General features: G+C 51.8%; 1 protein-coding gene across 1 annotated transcript in view; it reads left to right on the forward strand.

Moving 5' to 3' along the window:
• Nucleotides 1-23,243, forward strand: part of MOV10L1 (Mov10 RISC complex RNA helicase like 1) — a gene marked incomplete at its 5' end in the record, with an annotated part of 76,651 nt that overhangs the window by 48,764 nt on the left and 4,644 nt on the right. The window contains 8 exons of the mRNA XM_021712891.1: nucleotides 1,732-1,840; nucleotides 2,376-2,551; nucleotides 3,707-3,853; nucleotides 4,663-4,784; nucleotides 7,461-7,560; nucleotides 8,609-8,773; nucleotides 11,056-11,229; nucleotides 16,664-16,813. Of these exons, the coding sequence (XP_021568566.1) occupies nucleotides 1,732-1,840; nucleotides 2,376-2,551; nucleotides 3,707-3,853; nucleotides 4,663-4,784; nucleotides 7,461-7,560; nucleotides 8,609-8,773; nucleotides 11,056-11,229; nucleotides 16,664-16,813 (1,143 nt within the window). The remainder of the gene's footprint in view (nucleotides 1-1,731; nucleotides 1,841-2,375; nucleotides 2,552-3,706; nucleotides 3,854-4,662; nucleotides 4,785-7,460; nucleotides 7,561-8,608; nucleotides 8,774-11,055; nucleotides 11,230-16,663; nucleotides 16,814-23,243) is intronic.

Below are 23,243 nucleotides of genomic sequence, written 5' to 3' on the forward strand. Positions count from 1 at the left end.
AAAAAAAAAAAAAAAGATGATGGTGGTGGTGACACAAGTGCATGCACGTGTCAGAATTTGTCAACTTGTATACTTTAAATATGTGTGCATGGGGAGAGGGTGGCACACCTCATCAACAGGGGCACAATGAATGTTTGTGTAACCAACCCTGAGTTGTACCCCACAACTTGAAAATAAAATTTTTTTTTAAATAAATAAATATGTGTGCAGGCTGGGCGTGGTGGCTCAAGCCTGTCATCCCAGCACTTTGGGAGGGATTTGTTACATTTCAAGAATCAGGCGAGAAGATTGCTTGAGCCCGTGGGTTTGAGACCAGCCTGGGCAACTTGGTGAGACCTTGTCTCTACAATAAATTTAAAAAAATTAGCCGGACATGGTAGCACACACCTGTAGTTCTGGCTACTTGGAAGGCTGAGACGGGAGAATTGCCTGAGTCCAGCAGGTCAAGGCTGCGGTGGCCGTGAGCATGCCACTTCACTCCAGCCTGGGTGATGGAGTGAGACTCCGACTCAAAAAAATAAAAATTTTTTTTAAATATGTGTGTACTGTTGGTTGTCAGGTACACTGCAAAACCTGCACAACAGTTGTGGAAGGTACGTTGGCTTAACCTTCTGGACTAAAATTTGGCAATATGTGTGAAATATTTCATGTGAAAACTTTTGATGTAATATTTTACAAAATCTAGAATTATTCTTTGACACTAATCAAGTATTTACATGAAGATAATACATGCAAAGCTGTAAGTTACAGTATTGTTTGTAATAGAAATTCCCATTGCCAGGACAAATTCCCTTCATATTTACACACACACAAAACCAGCTCTCGTGCAGGAAATTGAGTGCAGTTGGCAGGCAGTGGGAGCCTGTCACTCTGAAGGGCATGTGAGGACAGTGAGGGGGCCTGTGGCTGTGCCTACCTCTCCCTGCAAGTCCCTGCTGCCCGGCTCGGTGGCTCAGTCTGTAATCTCGTGGCTTGGGAGGCCGAGGTGAGTGAATTGCCTGAGCCTGCGGGTTCGAGATCCACCTGGGCAACCTGGCAAGACCTCATCTCTACAATAAATCCAAAAAAGTAGCCGGGCGTGGTAGTGCGCACCTGTAGTTCAAGAGAGCAGGAAGGACATGGCAAGGGCAAACACACTAGTAAGAGGGAACTTAGTCCTTTGTTGTGGTTTCATCACAAAATTTAGTTTATAGCAGATTCAAAAACAGAAGACTGCTAAAACCCTTAGGGGATTTAGCATCAGTATTTCTTTTTTTTTTTTTCCTTTTTTTTTTGAGTTGGAGTCTCACTCTGTCACCCAGCCTGGGGTGCAGTGGCCGCTCTCGGCCACTGCAGCCTCGACCTGCTGGGCTCTGGCGATCCTTCCACCTCAGCCTTCCAAGTAGCCGGAATTACAGTCATGCGCTACCACGCCCGGCTGATTTTTTTGATTTATTGTAGAGATGAAGTCTTGCCAGGTTGCCCAGGCGGGTCTCAAACCCGCGAGCTCAGGCAATTCACTCACCTTGTGGCCTCCCAAGGCGCGGGATTATAGGCTGAGCCACCGAGCCTGGCAGCATCAGTATTTCATATTTTCATTATATGTCAAAGGATCTGACTTGTGATCATCCAAAGAACTGTTAAGTAAATGCAATAAGTAGAGCACTAATAGATGTTTATTCTTTCACCAGGATAAACACCAAACTGTTTAAAAAATAAAATAAAAACATTTTTCTTCGTGATAATTTCTAGAACAGGAAAAGCGTGAAGGACCAAACCAAACATGGAAGTATGGAGAAACCTGTTGGTGCCAAGGACCCCCTGGGGATGGCGGCCTTTGCTGCAGAGACCAGTGTTCTGGGTATGTGTCTGTAGTGGTGGGAGAAGGGTCCTGGGAGGACGGTACCTGGAGATCATTTGCCTTGGCACGTGCCCCTGCGGGAGGAGGAGTGGGCGGGAAGAGGAGTAGCCCCAGTCGCGGCCTCCCTCAACTCCCTCAACCCAGAGCAGGTTTGCTGGTTTACATTGGGTGCTTTTAAAAGACTGCTGGGTTGTGGGTTAATTGTACCAGGTGCCCTTTTAACGTAGGGTAGATGTTTTAAAACCCTGTGTCACTGGAGGATTTTAATCAAGCAGAAGAATCCATTGAATGGCCTGTGTTTTTCCTCTCAGAAATCTGTGTTTTCCGGACTCTGCTTAACCAAGCCGGGCATACTATTCAAGGGAACACATAGTGCTCTTGTCTTGCCCTGGCCACACGGAGGAGTGCTCTCCTCTGTAGTTCAGCTTTAGCCTCTAACACAGCCTGTACTGATGCCTGACCCAGGTGAAGACGTGGCCACAGTGTTCAGTGCCGTTTGAATCTAACTGAAACTGTCTCTCCGCTTTGGATACAGTAGATGGAGCCCAGACACCCACAGCAAGAGAGGAGTTTTTCAATCCAGTGCTAAATGAAAATCAGAAGTTAGCAGTTAGAAGAATTCTGAGTGGCGACTGCCGCCCCCTCCCGTATATTCTCTTTGGACCTCCTGGGACTGGAAAGACAGTGACAATCATAGAAGCTGTCTTACAGGTGAGGGTTGCAGTACCACTGTGCTGTGCTTCTCGCTGCTGTCCATGTTGCCTTCACGTGTCTCAGTGTGAATTATGAGTCAGGAAGTTGTAAAGAGCTTGAGAAATCCAGTTATTCCACAACGTTTAGTTAAGTTTGTTTATGTGAGTATGCAGAGTTTTAAGAGTTTATTTAATAGGTTAAGAAGGAAGTTCGTTTTCAGCTTAGTAAATTAATTGATCACATCCTGAAATTTTGCTGCAGAAAAGAAGTTCCCTGGCCAGGTGTGGTAACTGTTATCCCATCACTTTGGAAGGTCGAGGAGGGAGGATTGTTTGAGCCCAGAAGTTCAAGACCAATCTGGGCAACACAGTGAGACCTTGTCTCTACAAAGAAAAACCAGAAAAACTAGCCAGGCATGGTGGAGTGCCCATGTAGTCTTAGCAGGCGGTTTGCCTGATCCCAGGAGGTCCAGGCTGTGGTGAGCCACAGTTAGGCCTCTGCACTCCAACCTGGGCAGCAGAGTGAGACCTGACTCAAGAAAAAATAGTTACCCTTCTGCAGAAGGTTTTGACATCTCCGTTTACTTTTGAAATTAAATTTATGAAATTGTTGTGTACAGATGTTCCTTGACTTACAATGGGGTTTACGATCCGATAAATACTGCATAAATTGAAAACACCATAATTTGAAAGTCCATTTTTAGTTTTTGGGGTGTAATCCCATTGTAAGTCAGGGAGCAGACAGAATGCATGTTGTTTTTACACCATCATAAAGTCAGAAAATTTTAAGCTGACCTGTTATAAATTGAAGATCCTCTGTACTTAGTATTTTGTGTCATTTGGGATTCACGCTAGCAGATTCCTATTGAGTGCCTGCCCCTGTGCCGTGCTGCACACTGGATGCGTGTGCATGGATCTGACGCCATTTCTGCCATGGAAGGTGGTATAGAATCTCAGAGAATGTAGAGAATGTGACCACCCACCCCAGGTCTGTGCCACAGCTTGGTGAGCAGCCTGTCACTCTCACTGCATGGGCCCATGTCTCAGGGACGCCAGGGATAGCAGCTGAGCCCTGGATGTGAACAGAGTGTGCTGGATGTTGGACTCACAGTTCCCACCTGGCAGGGTCGGTTGGTGTTTATGATCCTGGGTCTCCCTTGTGTCGTTGATGAAGGTGCACTTTGCCCTGCCGGACAGTCGGATTCTGGTCTGCACACCCTCCAACAGCGCCGCTGACCTCGTGTGTTTGCGGCTGCACCAGAGCAAGGTGCTGCGGGCAGCCGCCATGGTCCGCGTGAACGCCACCTGCAGGTCTGAGGAGGTGAGCCCGGTGCAAGGGTGGGATGCCAGGACCAGCTCCTTGCAGAGTAGGAAATGCTCGTGGCAGGACAGCGACAGGACCAGGGTAGCAGGGCAAGCCGTGAACCGCCACTGCCATGTCCCTACTGTGGGCAACCTTAGCTTTGCCAGATTCCCATTTGTCTTTTACTTGATCCCCATATGTATTGCTTCTTTTTAGTTCTGTTACATTGGCTTGATTTTAAGTGTCCCTTTAGGGAAACTGTAATTACTGACTTGCCTCTAGAAATATTGCTTTAAAAAAGAAGCAGAATCTAGAAAACACATAAAGTTGCATCTGGGAAGGATCTGCAGGATCATTCGTGACATTCGTGGCTCTAGAGATTACAAAACATGGGCTGACTTGCTGCTGAAGGAAGAAAACAATCTCAGAGATTACTTTTTTTTTTTGACTTAGCATCTCACTCTGTCACCCAGGCTGGAGTGCAGTAGCACGATTACGGCTCACAGCAGCCTCCACCTCCTGGGCTTAAGTGATTCTCTTGCCTCAGTCTCCTGAGTACCTGGGATTATAGGTGTGCACCACCACACCTGGCTAATTTTTTTAAAATTTTTGTAGAGTTGAGGTCTCACTATGTTCCCCAGGCTGGTCTTGAACTCCTGGGCTCAAGCGATCCTTCCACCACAGCCTCCTACAGTGCTGGGATTACCAACATGAGCCAGCATGCCCAACCTTCTTTTAGAACTCCCTTCAGCTTTGTGATCCTGCCCTGTTTAGAGAAATGCTTGATAACTTGAGGAAGAAACTGCCTCCACCCCTTCTTGCCCCAGACCATCGTTGATGCCATCAAGCCATACTGCAGGGATGGGGAAGACATCTGGAAAGCCTCACGCTTCAGGATCGCCATTACGACATGCAGCAGTGCTGGGCTCTTCTACCAGATAGGAGTGAGGTAGGCGCTTAGCGTTGAGTGGCCCACACAGGGTCCACAGGGCCGAGGTTGGCGTCCTCTTCCCACTTTCATCGGAGGGAAGGTGGATGGCACGGAGACACAGTGGTGGAGGAAGGCGGCCTGGCCATGGGGCAAGAGCGTGGGGTGGGGAGGGTCAGCGAAGTGATGTCTGCTGAGACCCCAAGACTCCAAGGACCCAGCAGTGGGACAGGCAGACAGATGGACTAGCATTTGCAAAGGTCCTGTGGCTAAAGAGCCCAAGCACGCTGCCCAGAGGAGACTGCAGAGCCAGCACCATGTGCGCAAGACCAGCAGGGCGAGGGTCGTGAGCAGAAGACCTGTCACCAGAGCTTGGAAGGCTGTGGTCTTGGCCCCTGGGTAGCTGGGAAGCCACTGAAGGGCTTCTGAGCAGGGAGCCAGTTGCTTGGAAGGGGCTTTGGAAGGCAGGCTGGTTAGGAGACAGCTGAGCTTCGTGCCATCAGACCTTGGGGCCACAAGTGTCCTGCTGTAGGGGCTCGGCGAGGGAGATGGCGCAGCTGGGGGTGCTGGCCGTCGTGGGTGGACTTACCCTGGGAACTGGGAGAAAGGCTAGGTGAGGAGCAAGGAACTCTCGTCTCTGATGGGCGGGGGCAGGATGCAGAGGCGCTGGCAGCCTCTCTAGGGCTGGAGCCCTGCAGGGTGGGGGTAGGCTGAAGGCTGACAGACGGAGAAGGGCTCTGAGGGAGGACCTCATCCTCCCTGGCAGTCTAGGGATGGGTCCCCAGGCACTGTCCAGCGTGACACTGGCGGTGAGGGTGATTGCCAGGAGTGGGCCCTCACCGGGCCCACACGTGGCCTCACCTGCCTCTGCCGTGGGCTCTGCGTGTCCATCAGCCCCACACAGAGCAGAGGCCTCCGCCAGCCATACCTGTCATCATGTGTTACTAATGACTGCTCCATGTATTTTGGTTACATGTGCATAATGTCATTTTCTCATGTAATTAGCATAAAGATGGGTTGAGATGTTTCGTTTTTTTGTTTCTAGTCTTCAAAATCCACTGTGTAATTTACAATTAGAGCATATCATATTTCAGATTAGCCACCATGAGGGGCCCAGAGCCCAGGGTGTCTCCCAGACTGGACAGCACAGGCCTAAACAAAAGCTAGGGGTTTTATGTTTATCTGCATCAACAAATCAGAGGTCAACAGTGAGGCTGGTTGCAGTGGCTCATGCCTGTCATCCCAGCACTTTGGGAGGCCAAGGCAGGAGGATTGCTTGAGCCCAGGAATTTGAGACCAGCCTGGGCGACATAATGAGACCTTCTCTCTTAAAAAAAAAAAGGGAGCAGGGATCAAGAGCCTCGAAATGGAGAAACTCCCAAGAAGAACACACCCAGGCACCTCTGTTTTAGAGCTGTACCTTGCTGGGGTACAGAGGGCACTGTGCAGGGTGGGATGGGGCTGGAAGTGCAAGGCATGGACCCTGCTCCCATGGAGCGATGTCCAGGTGGAAGGAGGATCCCAGGGGTCAGCGCCCAGGCAGAGAGGCCTCAGAGGGCTCTGGGCCGAAGGACAGCTTGGAGGGTGTAGAGCAGCCGTGTCATCTGGCAGAGGCGACTGAGTCACTGCTTTTACACAGAATTAAGAAATTAAGATGCCTGTGCTCTAGGAGAGACACACACTGCCGATTTCTTTTAGACTACAGGCACCTGGTCTTTCACAGGGCGGGGCAGGGTGGGGGCTGTCATCTTTGAGTCCTTATCCTGAGACTCGCCAATGCAGGCCTGAGGCAAAGATGCCCGCAGTCCAGGAGTGGAGGCAGGACGGTCAGGCCTACCAATGCTGCAAGAGGGGCCCCTTGCCCCAGCTGGTGTCTCCCTGCGGGGTCTCATCTGACAGTGGGACACCCGAGGCTCCAAGGTGACAAGATCTGCCCAGTATCTGGGACTGGAGAGGGAAGGACGCAGGCTCAGCGCTCAGATGGGCCTGCGGTTTGTCCTGTCGGGTGTCCCATCTGCTCCAGACCCATTTCCTCAGGCCTTCTGGTAGAGGTGCTGCCTCCTCGCTGGCCGTGGTGAGAGGGCTGACCCAGCGCTGGCCCCTCAGCTCCCAGGGCCCCGGCCTGTTGGCATGGCAACCTGGCAGTGCCCCCCAGAGCGGCTCAAGAGGTGCATCGAGGGGGGTGAACAGGTGTATGGAGGAACTGCCCTCTACCTGTGCCCAGCCAGGCCTCCCCTCCCTGCTCACCACAGCCACTCACGCCATTCCCACAGCAGCCACATCCAAGTGATGTGCAGGAAATGGAGGCAGAGAGGGGGAAGCAGAGTCACACAGCAGAGGGGGCAGGAGAGAGCAGAACTCAGCCCTGGGCCCTCCGAGCAGTTGTTAGAAATGGAGCAAAGAGGTGGAGAGCACCCCGTGAGCACTCCGCCCCGTCAGCTGCTCAGAGGAGGTTCTCAGAACCCTGCTCACCCCCACCCCATCCCGCACGTGGGCTGCTCACAGAGGGCCAGATGCTGGAATGGTCTGCTGGCATCTCCTGACAGGCTGCGGCCCATGGTCGCTCCCTGCCTTCCCATGGCCCTGGGCAGCCCCGCTGTGACACTCGTACTGAGTGTGGCTTTGCCAGTCTGTCCTGGGCATCACCTGCTGGAACAGTGCGACGAAAGTTACCACAGAGAATGTCTTTGGCTCTAGAGTCGGACACTTCACACATGTGTTTGTGGACGAGGCCGGGCAGGCGAGCGAGCCGGAGTGCCTCATCCCTCTGGGGCTGGTCTCGGATGCCAGCGGCCAGGTAAGGCCTGAGCTGCATGCTGCGTGTGCTGCTTCCTGCTGACCCTGCTTCTCGCGGGATAGGCACCAAGGTCCCGCAGGGCCAGGCCCAGCCCTACAGGGAACAACCGAAAGGACCAAGGGTCCCGGGCACTGGAGGCTGTGGGACACCACTGTCTGCCCCGTATTGGTTCCTTCTGGCCCAGGCAGAAAAGGGTCGCTTTGTCTTGACTCTTTCACTTGTAAGAGACGTTAAGAACCACTCTAGGTGCTGGGGTGCCGTGGTCCGGTCCACACCTGTGGCCCCGGCCCCCAGTGCTGGAGGGGAGGACAGGGCTGGGGCGTGTAGCCTCTGCCCTGCCCACCCCTGGGACCCCACCCTCCACTGAAGTCCTCATCAGTGTCCTGTGTCCGCCTACTGCTGCCTCAGATGCCCCTGACATTGGCGTAGGTGTCAGCTTGACTTCGCGTGCGCTTGCTGCACACCCAGGCAGGGCATGCGTGTCTGGCCTCTGCTGTGTGGACGTTTCAGGCTCCGGAGCCTCCGTCGTCAGCTGCCCGCCCCCCCCCCAGATCACCAGGTTCTGTGAGGCAAAGCATGGGGTGCGGGGCGAGGCAGGTCCTGTGGAGCCTGTGGCCAGGCAGAGCCCTCTCCCAGGTCAAGGCAGCCATGGGCAGAGACAGAGATGGGCAGTGGGATGGCAGCTCAGGACTTCGGCCTGGCAGAGTATCGGGGCAAGGCCAGGGTCCACCAGGCTTGAACATGCAGAAGCTTCCAGAAGAAGGCCGCTTCCTGGGACTCTTGCAACTTAGGTTGGCAGGAGAGGAAGACAGGCTGCGTCGCTGGTAGACAGTGGGGCTTCAGGGAGGCGTAGAGACTACTTGTGAAGGAGTCTGTTTCTGCTGCCCTCTCCACGCCACAGCCAGCATCCTCCCTGGTCTCCCAGCCTCTCTCCTCGTCCCCTTGTAGCCAAAGTGACCAGGGGCCTGGTCTGCCCGCGCACTTGGGCCTGGCCACCTCTTCCTTGGGCCTGCACGTGTGCGCAGGGCAGCCAACCATCTCCCTGCAGATCATTCTCGCTGGAGACCCCATGCAGCTGGGCCCGGTCATTAAGTCCAGACTTGCCATGGCCTTCGGGCTGAATGTGTCCATGTTGGAGCGGTTGATGGCTCGACCTGCCTACCTGAGGGACGAAGATGCTTTCGGTGCTTGTGGCGCATACAACCCCCTGCTGGTAAGCTCAATGCAACAACAGCCTGCGCCCCTTTTCACGTTTGTGAGCGAATCAGAAACGCCACCCCCCAGCCTCCCTGGGAAGACACTGCCCCAGACGCCTCCTCAGTCAAGAGGCAAGCAGCTGGAGCTCTGCCCTCCTTCCCTCCCTCCCTCCCTTCCTCCCTTCCTCTCCCCCTCTCCCTGTCCCTCTGTCCCAGGAAGCAGGGAGTGCACTTCCTTGCATCCCCTTGTGGGTCTGGGAATTCCAGGCAGTCTGGCCGATGGCTGAGGTCCTGTGGCGTCAGATATGTAAAGAAGGTGAGTCGGGGTTACTCTGTGAACACAGGAAGTGCAGGAAGTAACGTCGGTCACTTTGCCTACATGACTGCCTTTACGACACCTGCCTTAGAGGCCCCGACTCTGAGGTGCTCGCTAAGCCAACTTCATACCAAGTTCTGAGGATGGACTTTGGAATCTGCTTCTTGGGGAGCCCCTGGAATGCTGGGCTGGGGCCTCTAGGGCCCGTCGTCATATGTCAAGCCAGGTGGCATTCCTCTCTCAACTCCAGAGTACACAGCATGGGTATCCATGTGACTCACGTGATCAGCTCTGGCGTCCAGGAGAGGTACCCAGGGAGCATGGCGCATTTTCAGGGAAAAGGAGCCTGTTCCCGGTTATCAGTGGTTGGGGGGCTTCAGACCAAGGAAGGCCTGAGGGACAACCCAGAGGCCCGCAGTCAGAGGAGCCCACAGAGCTGACCCCAAGGAGAGACAGCGCTGAGAATAGCTGCTAGACCAGGGACACCCAGCTGCTGCCCAGGGCGTCTATGTTCACACTCTGTCCACCCATACCCTTATGCCCTCGAGACCTGCCACTGTGCTCTGGAGGGGATGCTGCCCTGGAGATGTGAGCAGAGTGACGTGCTTCCCGTGCCACAGCGGGGGAAGGCTAGCAGCCCCTGCCATCCCTGCTGCATGACATTCAAGGCATATGGGCTCAGTCTGCGGCCATGGGTGCAGGAGAGCAAGCTTTGTCCTACACAGGGCCTGGCCAGCGTCCTGCACCTTCCGCCTCTCCCAGAGCGACTGGGGGCAGCAGATCTACTTCCACTTTCCCCAGCCACCTGCCGCTTCAGCTAGAGCAGAGTCGCAGGTCATGTTTGGGGTTTTGAATTGCATCTTGGAGGCTGGCCTTGCTCTTGTGACTGAATTAAAGTTTGTTGCCCTTGGCTGGGTGTGGCGGTTCTTGCCTGTAATCCCAGCACTTTGGGAGGTGGAGGCAGGTCACTTGAGGCCAGGAGTTCAAGACCAGCTTCTTGTGCTCTATAGCTGCACCCAAAAAAAATTTAACAAGCTGGGCTCAGTGGCTCAGCCTGTAATCCCGTGCCTTTGGGAGGCTGAGGTGAGTGAATTACCTGAGCCCGCAGGTTTGAGACCCACCTGGGCAGCAAAATCTCATCTCTACAATAAATCAAAAAAAATCAGCCGGGCGTGGTAGCACATGCCTGCAATTCCGGCTACTCAGAAGGCTGAGGTGGAAGGATCGCCGGAGCCCAGCAGGTCAAGGCTGCGGTGGCTGGGAGTGGCCACTGCACTCCAGTCTGGGCGACAGAGTGAGACTCCAACTCAAAAAAAAATTTAAACGCACACACACACACACACACCCCAGCCTGGGCAACAGAGCAAAATCCCATCTCTACAAAAAACTTTAAGCCTGTCACCCTGAGTCAGGAGACGCCTTGGGGCTGGTTGTGCTCTTGTGCCAAGACCAGCAGAAGAATGCCTGCACTGAGTGGACTTCCCTAGCCAGCTGGAGGCAAACAGAAAGACTGCTCCATATGCAGGTGACATCACTGTCACCCTCAGCTCAATAAGGTCACAGGCCCGCCCAGAGTCACAGCGCCCATAACTGTCCTGGCCCAGGGACCAAGAGCTCTCACGTCCCTGCAAACTGGGCTGCATTTGAAGGCTAGAGGAGCATAACAGGGCCCAGGGCCAAGCTTGCAGCTGGCAGGGGAAGCATCTGTACTCCTTCAGCCTGGCTACCAGTGTGGCTCTCAGCTGCCCCAGGAGGCCCCGGGGAGGAACAGAGAGAGGTTGCTTTATCTGCTCTTCTGACGTCTGTTTCCTAAGTGGGCCCTTGGCCCTGCTGTCGTCCCAGAGGCATGGTCTGGTGGCAGGAGACATGAGGGGCAGAGGTCGCGTCGGGTTTCACGTTGCCACGCAGACCCACCCTCACCGTGCCAGGAACTGTTCCGTGTGCCGCCCTCCTCTTGTGACCCACTGCCATCTCTCCCTGTAGGTCACCAAGCTCTTGAAGAACTACAGGTCCCACGAGGCCCTGCTGGCGCTGTCCTCCCGGCTTTTCTATCACGGGGAACTCGAAGTCTGTGCAGACCCCAGCGTGGTGAGCTCTTTGCTGGGCTGGGAGAAGTTGCCCAGGAAAGGCTTTCCTCTCATCTTCCATGGTGTGCGGGTGAGTTGTGTTCTGAGTTGTGGGGGAGCGTGGCAGGAGGCCGCTCGCTCCTTGGCAGGGTCCGCCACCAAGCGTGTGCACATGCCTGTGGTGGAACAGGCGCGGGCTGGTCCCGAGAGTGGAACTTCCCACAGCCCCTTGTGGCGTCATGGGTGGCGTTCTGTGTGCTGGCCACAGGCAAGTGCTGGTTTCAGGAGGAGAGAGCAGCTCATCACGCTCCGGGGTGTGACAAGCCAGGGGGCAGCTCAGCGTGCTCCGGGGTGTGACGAGCCGGGGGGCAGTGAGGGCACACGGGCAGGGCCAAGGGGAGCCGGCAGCTGGAAACTCGCCACTGCCACCGTCGGCACATTTTCCTCAAGTCTCTGGTTGTCCCAAGAGAGCCCAGCAGGAAGGGCTCCGGGGCACGAGGGCATGGGTGACAGAGCCTCCCTCTGCCTCACGGAGGGGTGGGGTTGGACGCCCAGTAGCCAGAAGAGTGACTAAAATCATATGATTTGTAGCCAGAGTTAGAAACCAAGTCTTGCGGTAGCTCTTCCCAAAGAAGGGGAACTCAGGACATCCACAGTTAGGGCTGCACCCCGCCAGGGCAGAGGAACGTGGGGTCAAGGCGCCCCTCTCGCTGCAGCCCAGCCCAGCGAGTCCAGGCCACCGTGCATCTGAATGCTCCCCCCCCACCGGCACCGCAGCCTGTGGCCTGCTTCCCACAGTCCTTGAGGAAGATGTGGGCGGGGCAGAGCCGCATGGAGGTGTCTGTGCAGTGCTCCCCTTGCACGGGAGCCAGGGCCAGGGGATTCTGTGACCAGCCGGATGTCTCGGAACGCAGTCCTCTCTGCGGAGGTCCCTCGTGGCCTGGCTGATGCTGTTCCCTCAGGAACACGTTCCTGTTGTCTGTCTTGCCAGCGGGCCCCATCTTCAGACGCTTCCCTGTGTGTCAGAAAAATCATGTTAGGAATTGTCATGAAGGGGATCCTCTAGGGTCTCTGCAAGGAAGCCTCATGAGACATTAATACACTCTGGTAGGAAAAGCCAGGGCTTCACCGAGTATTGGTGCGAGGAGAGCCTAGTGCATGAAGGTGACAGTTCTTCCCATGAGCCTGTAGTGGTGTGCAGTCTAGGTAAAACCACGAGAAGATGATTATAGGATAGAGCTGTAGGCCAGGCACTGTGGCTTATGCCTGCATTCCCAGCACTTTGAGACGCCGAGGTGGGAGGATCACTTGAGCCCAGGAGTTTGAGACCAGCCTGGGCAACATAGACCTTGTCTCTACAAAAAAATTTTAAATGACCTAAGGAGGGTGGTGTGTACCTGTAGTCCCAGCTACTTGGGAGGCTGAGCCCAAGGAGGTTGAGGCTGTGGTGAGCCGGGATCGTGCCACTGCACTACAACCTGGACATCAGCAAGACCCCAACTCAAAAAAACAAAAATAAAAAATAGAATGGAGTGTAAATGTACAAAAAGTTTTACAGAAGAAAAATGAGTTACTTAGTCTACTAGATAACATACTACAGAATTATAGTAAATAAAAGTGTACAGTATAAAATAGATTGTTGGCAAAATAAAGATATAGGCTGGTGGAACAGTGTCCAAGGACATTAATTAATTTGGTGGTGTTCATGTGCCGAATTGTGTACCAGGCTCCATTCTGGACCCCAAGAGCAACATGGGGGCAGAGGCCGTGGGTGCCAGCAGTGTTCTTTGGACTCGCCACAGAGGACGGGCCACTGCCACCGTCGGAACTAAGGGGCTCGTTCTGGTGGTGGCCACAGGGCCGCTGCAGGCCTGGTGCTTGCCCCCCACACCTCCAGCGGGTCTGCTCCAGTGCCTGAAGCCCCAGCCCCGGCCCCTTTTCCCTGAGTACGTGCGCGCTTTCTGCACTCTGCTGTGCCTGGCGTGTCCCTGGAAGGGAGGTACATGGGGAGTAGGAGGTGCCAGACAGCAGCCTGACTCCAGGTGGACAGGCCCTGGGTCTCTGGCCTCTGCGGAGCTGAACAAGACAGTCTGTAGAGATGCATCACCGCTGGTCCTCTTGGAAAGCCAGCTCTGGAGCTGGTCACGTGTCCCCTGTTTTCTGCTCCATTATTCTCAGCTTTCATCTTTCATTATTTCCCCTGGCTAACTGACCTTGGTTATTGATGCCTACATGTTTTTTTTTAAATTCCCTGAAGGTGAGCAGCTAACTGGCACCCCCTCCCCTCCTGCTGTGGCGGGAGGCAGCTGTGTCCTGCCACGGGTCCCATGAGACCCACCTCTGGCGCTTTCCAGACAGTGACACTTTCGCTTTTCTTTCTCATTTTCTTTCTCTTGAGTCTCTTTTTTGATTCCTTAAATTCCACCTTGTAATTTTAGCATTGCCACTTGTTTTTCCCTTTTACCTGGTACTTCTTCATCCTCTGTTTTCATTCTTTTTCATTTTATTTTCGATGTGTTTCTTAGAAGAAACTAGGTTTTGTAGTTAATACAGTGTGAGAATCACTTCTTTTAATGAGATAAATCAGCTCAGTCTGTGGTTATTTAATTTGTTCCTCCTTCTTGACCTTGATTGCTTATTTTGTCCTCCTTTAATTTTTCTAGTTGGTTGGCTGCTATTCGTTGAATTTTTTCTCATCAGTTTAGAAGTTCTGCTCTAAGTTTCCAACCCATTAGTCAATTTCTAAAGTACTTAATTATTGTAAGTCTAAAGGGATAAATTACCTATGGCTTAACAACAAAAATGTATCTTCAAAAGTAGTAAGTTCTTTTTCTTTTTCTTTTCTGTTCTTTTCTTTCTTTCTTTCTTTCTTTTTGAGTTGGAGTCTCACTCTCTGTTAACCAGGCTGGAGTGCAGTGGCACACTCACGGTTACCGCAGCCTTGACCTGCTGGGCTCAGGTGATCTTTCCACCTCAACCTTCCAAGTAGCAGGAACCACAGCCATGCAACACCACACTCTGCTAATTTTTTTGTTGATTTATTGTAGAGATGAGGTCTCGTCAAGTTGCCCAGGCTGGTCTGGAACCCGTAGGCTCAGGCAATCCTCTCACCTTGACCTTACAAAGTGCTGGGATTATAGGCATGAGCCACCACTCCTGCCCTAAAAACAATAAATTCTTACTGATTTTTCTGATATTCACCTATTTTTAAATTGTGACAAAGTACACATAACATAAAACATATCATTTTTAAGTGTAAAGTTCAGTAGTGTTAAATATGCTCACATGGTTTTGCTTTGCAGTCAGTCTCCAGAACCTTTCTGTCTTGCGGAATTGAGATTCTGTACCCACGAAACAATAGCTTAACTCCCCTTGGTCCCTCGTAACCACCACTCCGCTTCCAGTCTCCACAAATCTACCTGTTCTAGGTGCCTCATACGAGTGAAATCGTAGCGTGTTTGTCCTTTTGGTGCTGGCTCATTCCACTAAGCATGATGTTCCCAAGGTCTATCAGTGTTGTCACATGTGCCAGAATTCCCTCCCTCCTCAGAGCTGAGTAAAATTTCAACATATGTATAGCGTGTGTGTGCCACGTTTTGTTTATCTGTTCATCTCTCAGTGGATACTTGGGTTGCAAACGTTTGGCTGCTGTGAACGACACTGCTGTGAACAGGAAAGTACAGCTGTCTCTTTGAGACCTTGCTTTCGATTCTTTGGGGTCTATGCCCAAAAGTGGAATTGCTAGATCATAGGATGATTCTATTTTTAATTTTTTTAGGAACCACCGCCCTGTTTCCCACAGTGGCTGCAGTGTTTTACATTCCCACCAGTAATGTACAAGGGTCTTAGTTTCTCCATATCTTCACCAACACATACTATTTTGTGCTTTGTTTTGTTTTCAGTAGGAGCCATCCTAGTGGGTTTGGATTGTCATTTCCCTAATGATTAGTGATGTTCAGCGTCTTTTCATGTGCTTGCTGGTCATTTTTTTGTTTGTTTGTTTGTTTGTGGGTTTTTTGTTTTGTTTTTTTTTGAGTTGAAGTCTCACTCTGTCACCCAGGCTGGAGGGCAATGGCATGTTCCCAGCCACCTCAACCTCGACCTCGACCTGCTGGGTTCAGATGATCCTTCCACCTCAGCCTTCCAAGTAGCTGGAACTACAGGCATGTGCCATCATACCTGGCTAGTTTTTTTATTTATTGTAGAGATGAGATCCCACCAAGTTGCCCAGACTGGTCTCAAACCTGTGGGCTCAGGCAGTCCTCTCGCCTCGGCCTCCCAAAGGTGCGGGATTATAGGCTGAGCCACCGAACCCAGCTGAGATTATAGGCGTGACCCACTGTGCCCGGCCCTTGCTGGTCATTTGTATGTCTCTTGTGGAGAATTTAGGTCCTTTGCCCATTTTTAATTGTATTTTTATCACCAGTGAGTTTTAGGACTTCCTTATACATGACTTGCAAATGTTTTTTCCCGTTCTGTAGGTTCTGTTTTCACTCTGTTGGTTGTGTCCTTTGACGCACAGAAGTGGTTCGTTTTGACATGGTCCAAGCTCTCACTTTTTGTTGTTGCTACCTGTGACTTTGGAGCCATGTCCAAGAAATCTTTGTTGAACCCACTGTTGTGGAGCTTTTCCTCTGCTTTCTTGTAGGTGCGTTAAAGATGTGGTTTCACACTGAGGTCTTGGATCCGTTTTGAGTTGATTTTTGCATGCAGTGTGAGGTGAGGGTTCATCTTCACTTCTTAGCTTCTGGATAGTGTCCGGTTGTCCCAACGCCCTGAGTGAAAAATTGCTCTCCAGTGAATGATGCTGGCACCATTGTCAAAGGTCCTTTGCCCATATATACCAGGGTTTATTTCTGGGCTCTTGGTGCCAGCCCGTTGGTCCGTTGTGTGTCTTCATATCAGTACATCTGGTTGATCTTTAAGGAAGAATGTGTTCCAGATGAGAAACACCATCTTTTCTCTCACAGGAACATTCCAGGAGTGTCAACGCTGCCTCAGACTGGCCTAGGGTTAGCTGAGAGCGAGCCCAGGCTGAGCTGGGAGGGCAGAAGTCAGAGTGAATGTGACGGGCCTTGTGCAGCTGTGTGGGCTGGCCACAGCTGGCCGGCCTCCGTGTCAGAGCCCACTCCTGCCGCAGCTCCCAGGCTCTGGCCATACTTGTCGTCTTTGCCTGGCCTCGTGTGCTGTGATGTCGCTGGTCAGGGCCCCAGCTGTCCCCATCGGCATGGCCCTGCTCTTTGCGGTGATTACAGCATGGCCTGGCTGTGCACATGGCTTTCCCTGGCTTTCTGCTCTGCCATCCTCAGCCCCCAGTGATGGATCCATGTAACCACCCTTCTTTGCGGCATTCAGTGCACACTGAGTGATGTCAGTGTCACGTATGGATGCATCGGCCCTGCTAGAATGTGTGGGACATGAAAGAGGATTTTTCCTGTCCATTCGTTGTGTTTTTCCAGCATCTACCTCAGCTCCTTGGCCAGCATTTGTGAAATGAGTGAAGTTTTCTTTCCTCATTAACTCAGGGCAGCGAGGTGCGGGAAGGAAGAAGCCCATCATGGTTCAACCCGGCTGAGGCTGTCCAGGTCTTGCGCTACTGCTGCCTCCTGGCCCAGAGCTCCTCCAGACAGGTGTCTTCCAGTGACATTGGTGTCATCACTCCCTACAGGAAGCAGGTAGGCCCGTGGGGATACACCTCACTCTGCGAGGGCTCTGCGGCCCCACTTCTGGCTTGCGGGGCTCCGCAAAGGCAGAACAAGCCCATAGTGAACGGCAGCAGGCGTTCCCTTGAGATGAGAGGCCAGCACCCTCTGCCCAGAGGCGGAGCCAGGCAGCCAGGCAGTTGCCCGCCTTCCGGAATGGCTTCCCAGAATGGCTTTTCATTTCCACACAGCTACATGTCAAGTGTCTGTGTCGGGACTAGCGACGTCCTTGATAGCTGACCCTTTGGGACAAACTTTACCAGTCCCAGCTCTAAACCAGTGCTTCTCAAAGGGGCCTTCTGTGTGTTTTGTCATGCAATTATGGGAGAGTTGGTGTTCCCAGCACCCCAGGTCAAGTCCCAGGAACGTTCTCTGTATAATGTGACACCAGAAACTCCACACACACTCACACTCACCCAGAGCTGTGGTGGGGTACAGATGCCGTCCACACCACACAGGTAGTCTTCAGCTGCCAAGCACTTGTCCCTGTAATGTGCACACATCACCCAACACTTCAGAAAGAAACCCCCAGTAAGAGGAGAAGAAAAGCCTGGCCCTCTAGGTAATCATGATAGCAAGTGACCTTATAGGGTGCATGTGGAGGGGCAGAGCCCTTCCCGGACAGATTTTATTTCTTCTGAAGCGGGACCTCATGATGAGGTGAGGACTTAGCTCTTCCAGTGGCAAAGAGAAGATTACAGAGGCTTAAGGGAAGTCTGTGATGACTAGACATCACACAGCTCTTTGGTGTTGGAACTAAATTCAGACCCAGAGTCCTGTGTCTTAGCCACCAGGTTGGTTGTAGGGTCATTTGCAAGACGGCTCGGCCTGATTTGTGGCTACGGAGAGCACACTCCCTCCCCATACATGCTGGAGAGGGTCCTGGCCTGTTGTGCATGTCTAGCTGGGCTATCTCTAAGTGTAAACACTGTTACACTTCTAATATTACTGAAATCATTTGTTCATATCTTTCCCCAGTTAACTGACCAATCTCTCCCACTTGATTCTCCTGCTATGTTTTGTTTTGTTTTTTTCTGAGGTGGTAAATATTGTCATAAATCCTTTCAGATGTGAATAAGTGAAGCACGTTAATCTCTGGCCTACAGGATTTTAACAAGTTACTGCTGTGTTGGTTCAGACTGAAGGCCTTTCTTCCTTGAGTGCTTCTTGTGAGGCAAGTTCATTGGCAACACATTCTTTCAGTCTTGGCTTACAGGGAGATATCTTTCGTTCACCTTATTTTTTCTCTCGTGTGCGTGTGTATGTGGCAGAGACAGGGTGTCCTGTCGCCCAGGCTGGAGGGCAGTGGCGCAATCACAGCTCACTGCAGCCTCGAGTTCCTGGGCCTCCCAAGTAACTGGGACTGCAGAGGCAGGCTGTCACACCCAGCTCCACCTCCATTTTCACAAAGCGGTTTGCTGGCGGTGGAATTCCGGCTGGCATCTGTCGCATTTCACTTGTCTTTCAGCGCTGTACCTAAGGTCCTCCACCTCCTGGGCATCCATGCCCACTGAGAAGTCAGCTATTCTCCAGGTGGGATGAGCTCTTTTCTCCTGATTCTCTCATTGTCTGTCTTTGGACTTCAGCAGCTCTCTGGGATGCATGTGGCTGAGGGTCTCTTTGCGTTGATCTTGCTTGGGTTTGGGGGAGCTTCTTGAATCTGTGGATTAATGTCTTCCACCAGATTTATGAAGGCTTTTGACCATTACTTCTTCACAGTTTCTGCCCCTTTTCCCCTTTTCTGAGATCCCCTTCACACATGGTCCGCCTGATGTTTTCCCACCAGTCTCTGTGGCTCTGTTCCTTTTTCTTCGATCTCTTATTTTCTGAGTTCTCTTTTTCTTCTGCCAACTTAAATCTGTTCTTGAAACTTTCTAGGCTTTTTAACTAGTTTTTCAACTGATTTTTTTAATTAAAATTTTTATCTCCTTCCTGGGAATCTCTATCATACTTTCCTTAGGAGTTTTTACATGGTTTCCTTTAGTTCTTTGGACATATTTGTAATAGCTTATTTTTGAAGTCTTTGCTAAATTTATCATCTGGAAACCCTCATGGACAGTTTCCACAATGCTTGCCTCCTTGAGAGTGGGTCACACGTTTCTGTTTCTTTACATGCCTTGTAATTTTTTGTTGAAAACTAGGAATTTTAGAAAATTATATTGTAATAACTTTTTTGTTTTATTTTGTTTTTTGAGGTGAACCCTCACTCAGTCACCCAGGCTGGAGTGCAGTGGGGCACTCACGGTCATCCCAGCTTCGACTTGCTGGGCTCTGGCAATCCCTTCGCCTCAGTCTTCCAAGTAGCCGGATCTACAGGCACACGCTACTGCGCCTGGCTAATTTTTATTTATCTTAGAGATGAGGTCTCGCCAAGTTGCCTGGGCTGGTCTCAAATCCGCGGACTCAGGGAATCCACTTGCCTCACCCTCCCCACCCACCATTATTGTTGATGTTTTGTTTTGGGTTTTTTTTTTGGTCTGCTACTTTGTTTAGTAACTACCTGAGCTAAGTCTGCAATGTGTCTCCCTGTGACATGCAGCCACTAATGCCCCTGTTGAGGTTTTTGGGTTGGTTTGTTTTGGGTCGGGGGTCTCACTCTCTTGCCCAGGCTGGAGTGCAGTGGCGTGATCACAGCTATCATGGCTTACGGCAGCCTCCACCTCAGTGATCCTTCCCCTCAGCATCCTGAGCAGCTGGGACTATGGGTGTGCACCACCACGCCCGGCTAATTCTTTGATACGCAGTAGAGACAAGGTCTCACTCTGTTGCCCAGGCTGGTCTCGTGCTCCTAGGCTCGAGCAGTCCTCCTGCCTTGGCCTCCCCACGTGCTGGGATGACGTGCATGAGCCATGACGCCTGACTTTTTTTTCCTATGATTTTTAACCCTGGCTTCCCAGTGGTGACCCTGTGTCTACACCGCTGCAGTGTTATGCTGCAGATCATGGTTTTCGTCCATAGTTCCTGGCTCTTTTTTTTTTTTTTTGAGTTGGAGTCTCATTCTGTCACACAGACTGGAGTGAAGTGGCACGTTTCCAGCCAATGCAGCCTCGACCTGCTGGGCTCTGGTGTTCCTTCTGCCTCAGCCTTCCAAGTAGCCAGAACTACAGGTGTGCACTACCATGTCCGGCTAATTTTTGATGTAGAGACGAGGTCTTGCCAAGTGGCCCAGGTGGGTCTTGAACCCGCAGGTTGAGGCAATCCACTTGCCTCGGCCTCCCAAAGTGCTGGGATGACAGGCTGAGCCACCGAGCCCAGCCACTTCCTGGCTCTTAATGCCTGTTGGCCTCGTTACAGTCTTTTTGTTGCCAACAGGGTTGACTTTACCCCAGAAGTGAGGTTCTTTCCTGCCCAGTGACTCGAAGCCAAATACTAGAACCAAGAGTAAGGGTCAAGCAATGCAGGCTTTACTCTGTGGCCATAATGGTTCACAAGTCAACTTCTCCCCATGTGGGAAGCAAGGGGTTTAGAGTTTCTTTAGTTAGGGGCTTGGATGTTAAAAGCAAAGGGAGGAGTAGTCATGTCTTTTCTGAGAATGAATGGACAGAAATTTCTCAGAATTTGAATCACACGCCTCTTCTTACTTTGGTCCCACATTAGTCGTGGCTGCCAAGGGGCATGTCATCTAGTGTGGAAAGCATATGATAGCGAGGTCACAGATTCTTCAGGGCTCTTGGAGCCTGTCTGCCTGAGCTGACTTGGTCGAGAGAGAAACTTCAGACCACAGGCCTTTCTGTTTCTGAAAGGTAAGCAGGGTGAGATCGGAGTAGAAGCTCAGCTGTGTCAGGTGGGCATCACACTGAGTAACGCTGCTATAATGCTGGGTGCTTCAGGCCTCCGGAAACAGAACCTCTGCTTTGGACCTCCGGCCCTCCTGTCACCTGCCTGTGGCAGGACTCTAATCTGACTTTGGATCAGAAGATCCTGATGGTGTAGAAATTCCAAGTGCAGCCAGATGCGCTTGAAGAGGTTTACTCTGAGCCAAATGTGAGTGACCAGGCCCAGGATGCAGCTGAAGAAGTCTTCAGAGCGTGTGTCTGGGTGGGTTATAATATTGTAATAACTTTTTTTGTTTTGTATACATTTTAGGGAGGAAGAGCTTAAAAAAAACATAGATCAGTATATGTGAATTTTCATTTGTTTGGCCCGGGAAAGTGGGACACTTCCAGATGTGGCTTGCAGGTGGATTCAGAAGATTTCTTGGGCCAGGCATAGTGGCTCATGCCTGTGATCCCAGCACTTTGGAGGCCCGAGGCAAGAGGATTGCCTGATCTCAGGGGTTCGAAAGCAGCCTGGGCAACTTGGTGAGACCTCATCTCTACAATAAATCAAAAAATAAGCCAGGCATGGTAGTGCACACCTGTAGTTCCAGCTACTTGGAAGGCGGAGGTGGAAGGATCACCTGAGCCCAGCAGGTTGAGGCTGTGGTGGCCATGAGCGTGCCACTGCACTCTAGCCTGGGTGACACAGTGAGACTCTGACTCAAAAAAAATTTTTTCTTGATTGGCAGTATATAGGTTCTATCTAAGAAATTTTGGAAATAAGTAAGGAGATGTCTTGTTGAAATAAGGGGGGCTAGTTTCTTTCTTTCTTTTTTTTTTTTTTTTTGAGTTGGAATCTCACTCTGTCACTCAGACTGGAGTGCAGTGGCCGCTCCTGGCCACCGCAGCCTCGCCTGCTGGGCTCCGATGATCCTTCCTGCTCAGCCTTCCGAGTAGCTGGAACTACAGGCGTGCGCTACCACGCCCGGCTAATAATTGTTGATTTACTGTAGAGATGAGGTCTCGCTAAGTTGCCCAGGCGGGTCTCAAACCCTCAGGCTCAGGCAATCCACTCACCTCAGCCTCCGAAAACGCTGGGATTACAGGCTGAGCCACCAAGCCGGCCATCTCCTAGTTTCTTGACATGTAGATGGAGTCTACACATGCAGACTTGAGAGAGCATAAATAAGCGTCTTACAAGGTGCCCCGAGTCTGGGAGTGCTCAGGAGATGGCTTTACAGGGTCATAAAATACTTTTATTTTCTTCTTTATTTGGGGTGTGATGTTGGCGACCGGGTATATGGGGCAATGTCGTGATCAGACCCATCTGATGAGTCCTTATCAGGCATGACTCCCCAAGCCTCTTAGTTTAGAATTTGGGTAAGAGGAGAAAAGTTTGGCGTTCCGTCTTCAGTTCTCACTCAGAGAGGGTCCTGCCCCACACCCAGAGAGCCAAGAGCAGTCTGAGCAGACAGGCCTTGCTGGATTTGCAATGCGTGCTCTTTGCTGCGAGGACAGACACTCCTGATGAGAACAAAGAGAATATATATGAAACCTGTGAAGAAAAGGCATTACTCAAAAATAAATATGGGCTGGGCTCAGTGGCTCAGCCTGTAATCCTGTGCTTTGGGAGGCCGAGGTGAGTGAATTGCCTGATCCCGCGGGTTCGAGACCCGCCTGGGCAACTTGGCGAAACCTCATCTCTACAATAAATCAAAAACTAGCCAGGCGTGGTAGTGCATGCCTGTAGTTCCAGCTACTTGGAAGGCTGAGGCGGAAGGATTGCCAGAGCCCAGCAGGTCGAGGCTGCGGTGGCCGGGAGCTGTCACTGCACTCCATTCTGGGCGACAGAGTGAGACTCCAATTCAATAAATAAATAAATAAATAAATATGATGTTGATGGCTGTGGTGGTGAGGAGAAAAACATGATTTGGGAGAGTTTTCCTGCCACTGCACTCCATTCTGGGCGACAGAGTGAGACTCCAATTCAATAAATAAATAAATAAATAAATATGATGTTGATGGCTGTGGTGGTGAGGAGAAAAACATGATTTGGGAGAGTTTTCCTGCCACTGCACTCCATTCTGGGCGACAGAGTGAGACTCCAATTCAATAAATAAATAAATAAATAAATAATAAATATGATGTTGATGACTGTGGTGGTGAGGAGAAAAACATGATTTGGGAGAGTTTTCCCGCAAGCAGCCGCTTAGTGGCAGACTGGAGACCGGATAGTGGGTGTCCTCGGCACTGAGGCAGTGAGGCTGGCAGCCCCAGTGAAAGGTCCCATGTGACAGGCGCAAAGCTCAGGCTGTTTGTTGCGAGGCATCCTGACTGCTTTTTTGCTGTCTCCTTGGTGTGTGTGAGCACCACCAGAGCTGTGCCCATCCCAACCCTAGCGTGACCATGGAGCTGCTGGCCCTCATCCGGGGCCTCTGAGGCCAGTGGGGCGTGCCATGGAACCTGGGGCACTACCACTGCCACTGCCACGCCATCACATCCGATCCCTCTGGTCTGCTGCTTTTGCAGCCCAGGCAGGTTAGGGTACTCTGCTGTGTTTCTGGTCTGTGGGTGAACATGGGAGCCACAGCTCCCATCATTGTTTGGGGACAGGCAGTGGACGCCCACTGTGCCTGCTCTGGTGG

This window comes from Carlito syrichta, unplaced genomic scaffold (assembly GCF_000164805.1).
Source record: "Carlito syrichta isolate Samal-C Ts95f unplaced genomic scaffold, Tarsius_syrichta-2.0.1 Scaffold303691, whole genome shotgun sequence".
NCBI classification, from domain to species: Eukaryota; Metazoa; Chordata; class Mammalia; order Primates; family Tarsiidae; genus Carlito; species Carlito syrichta.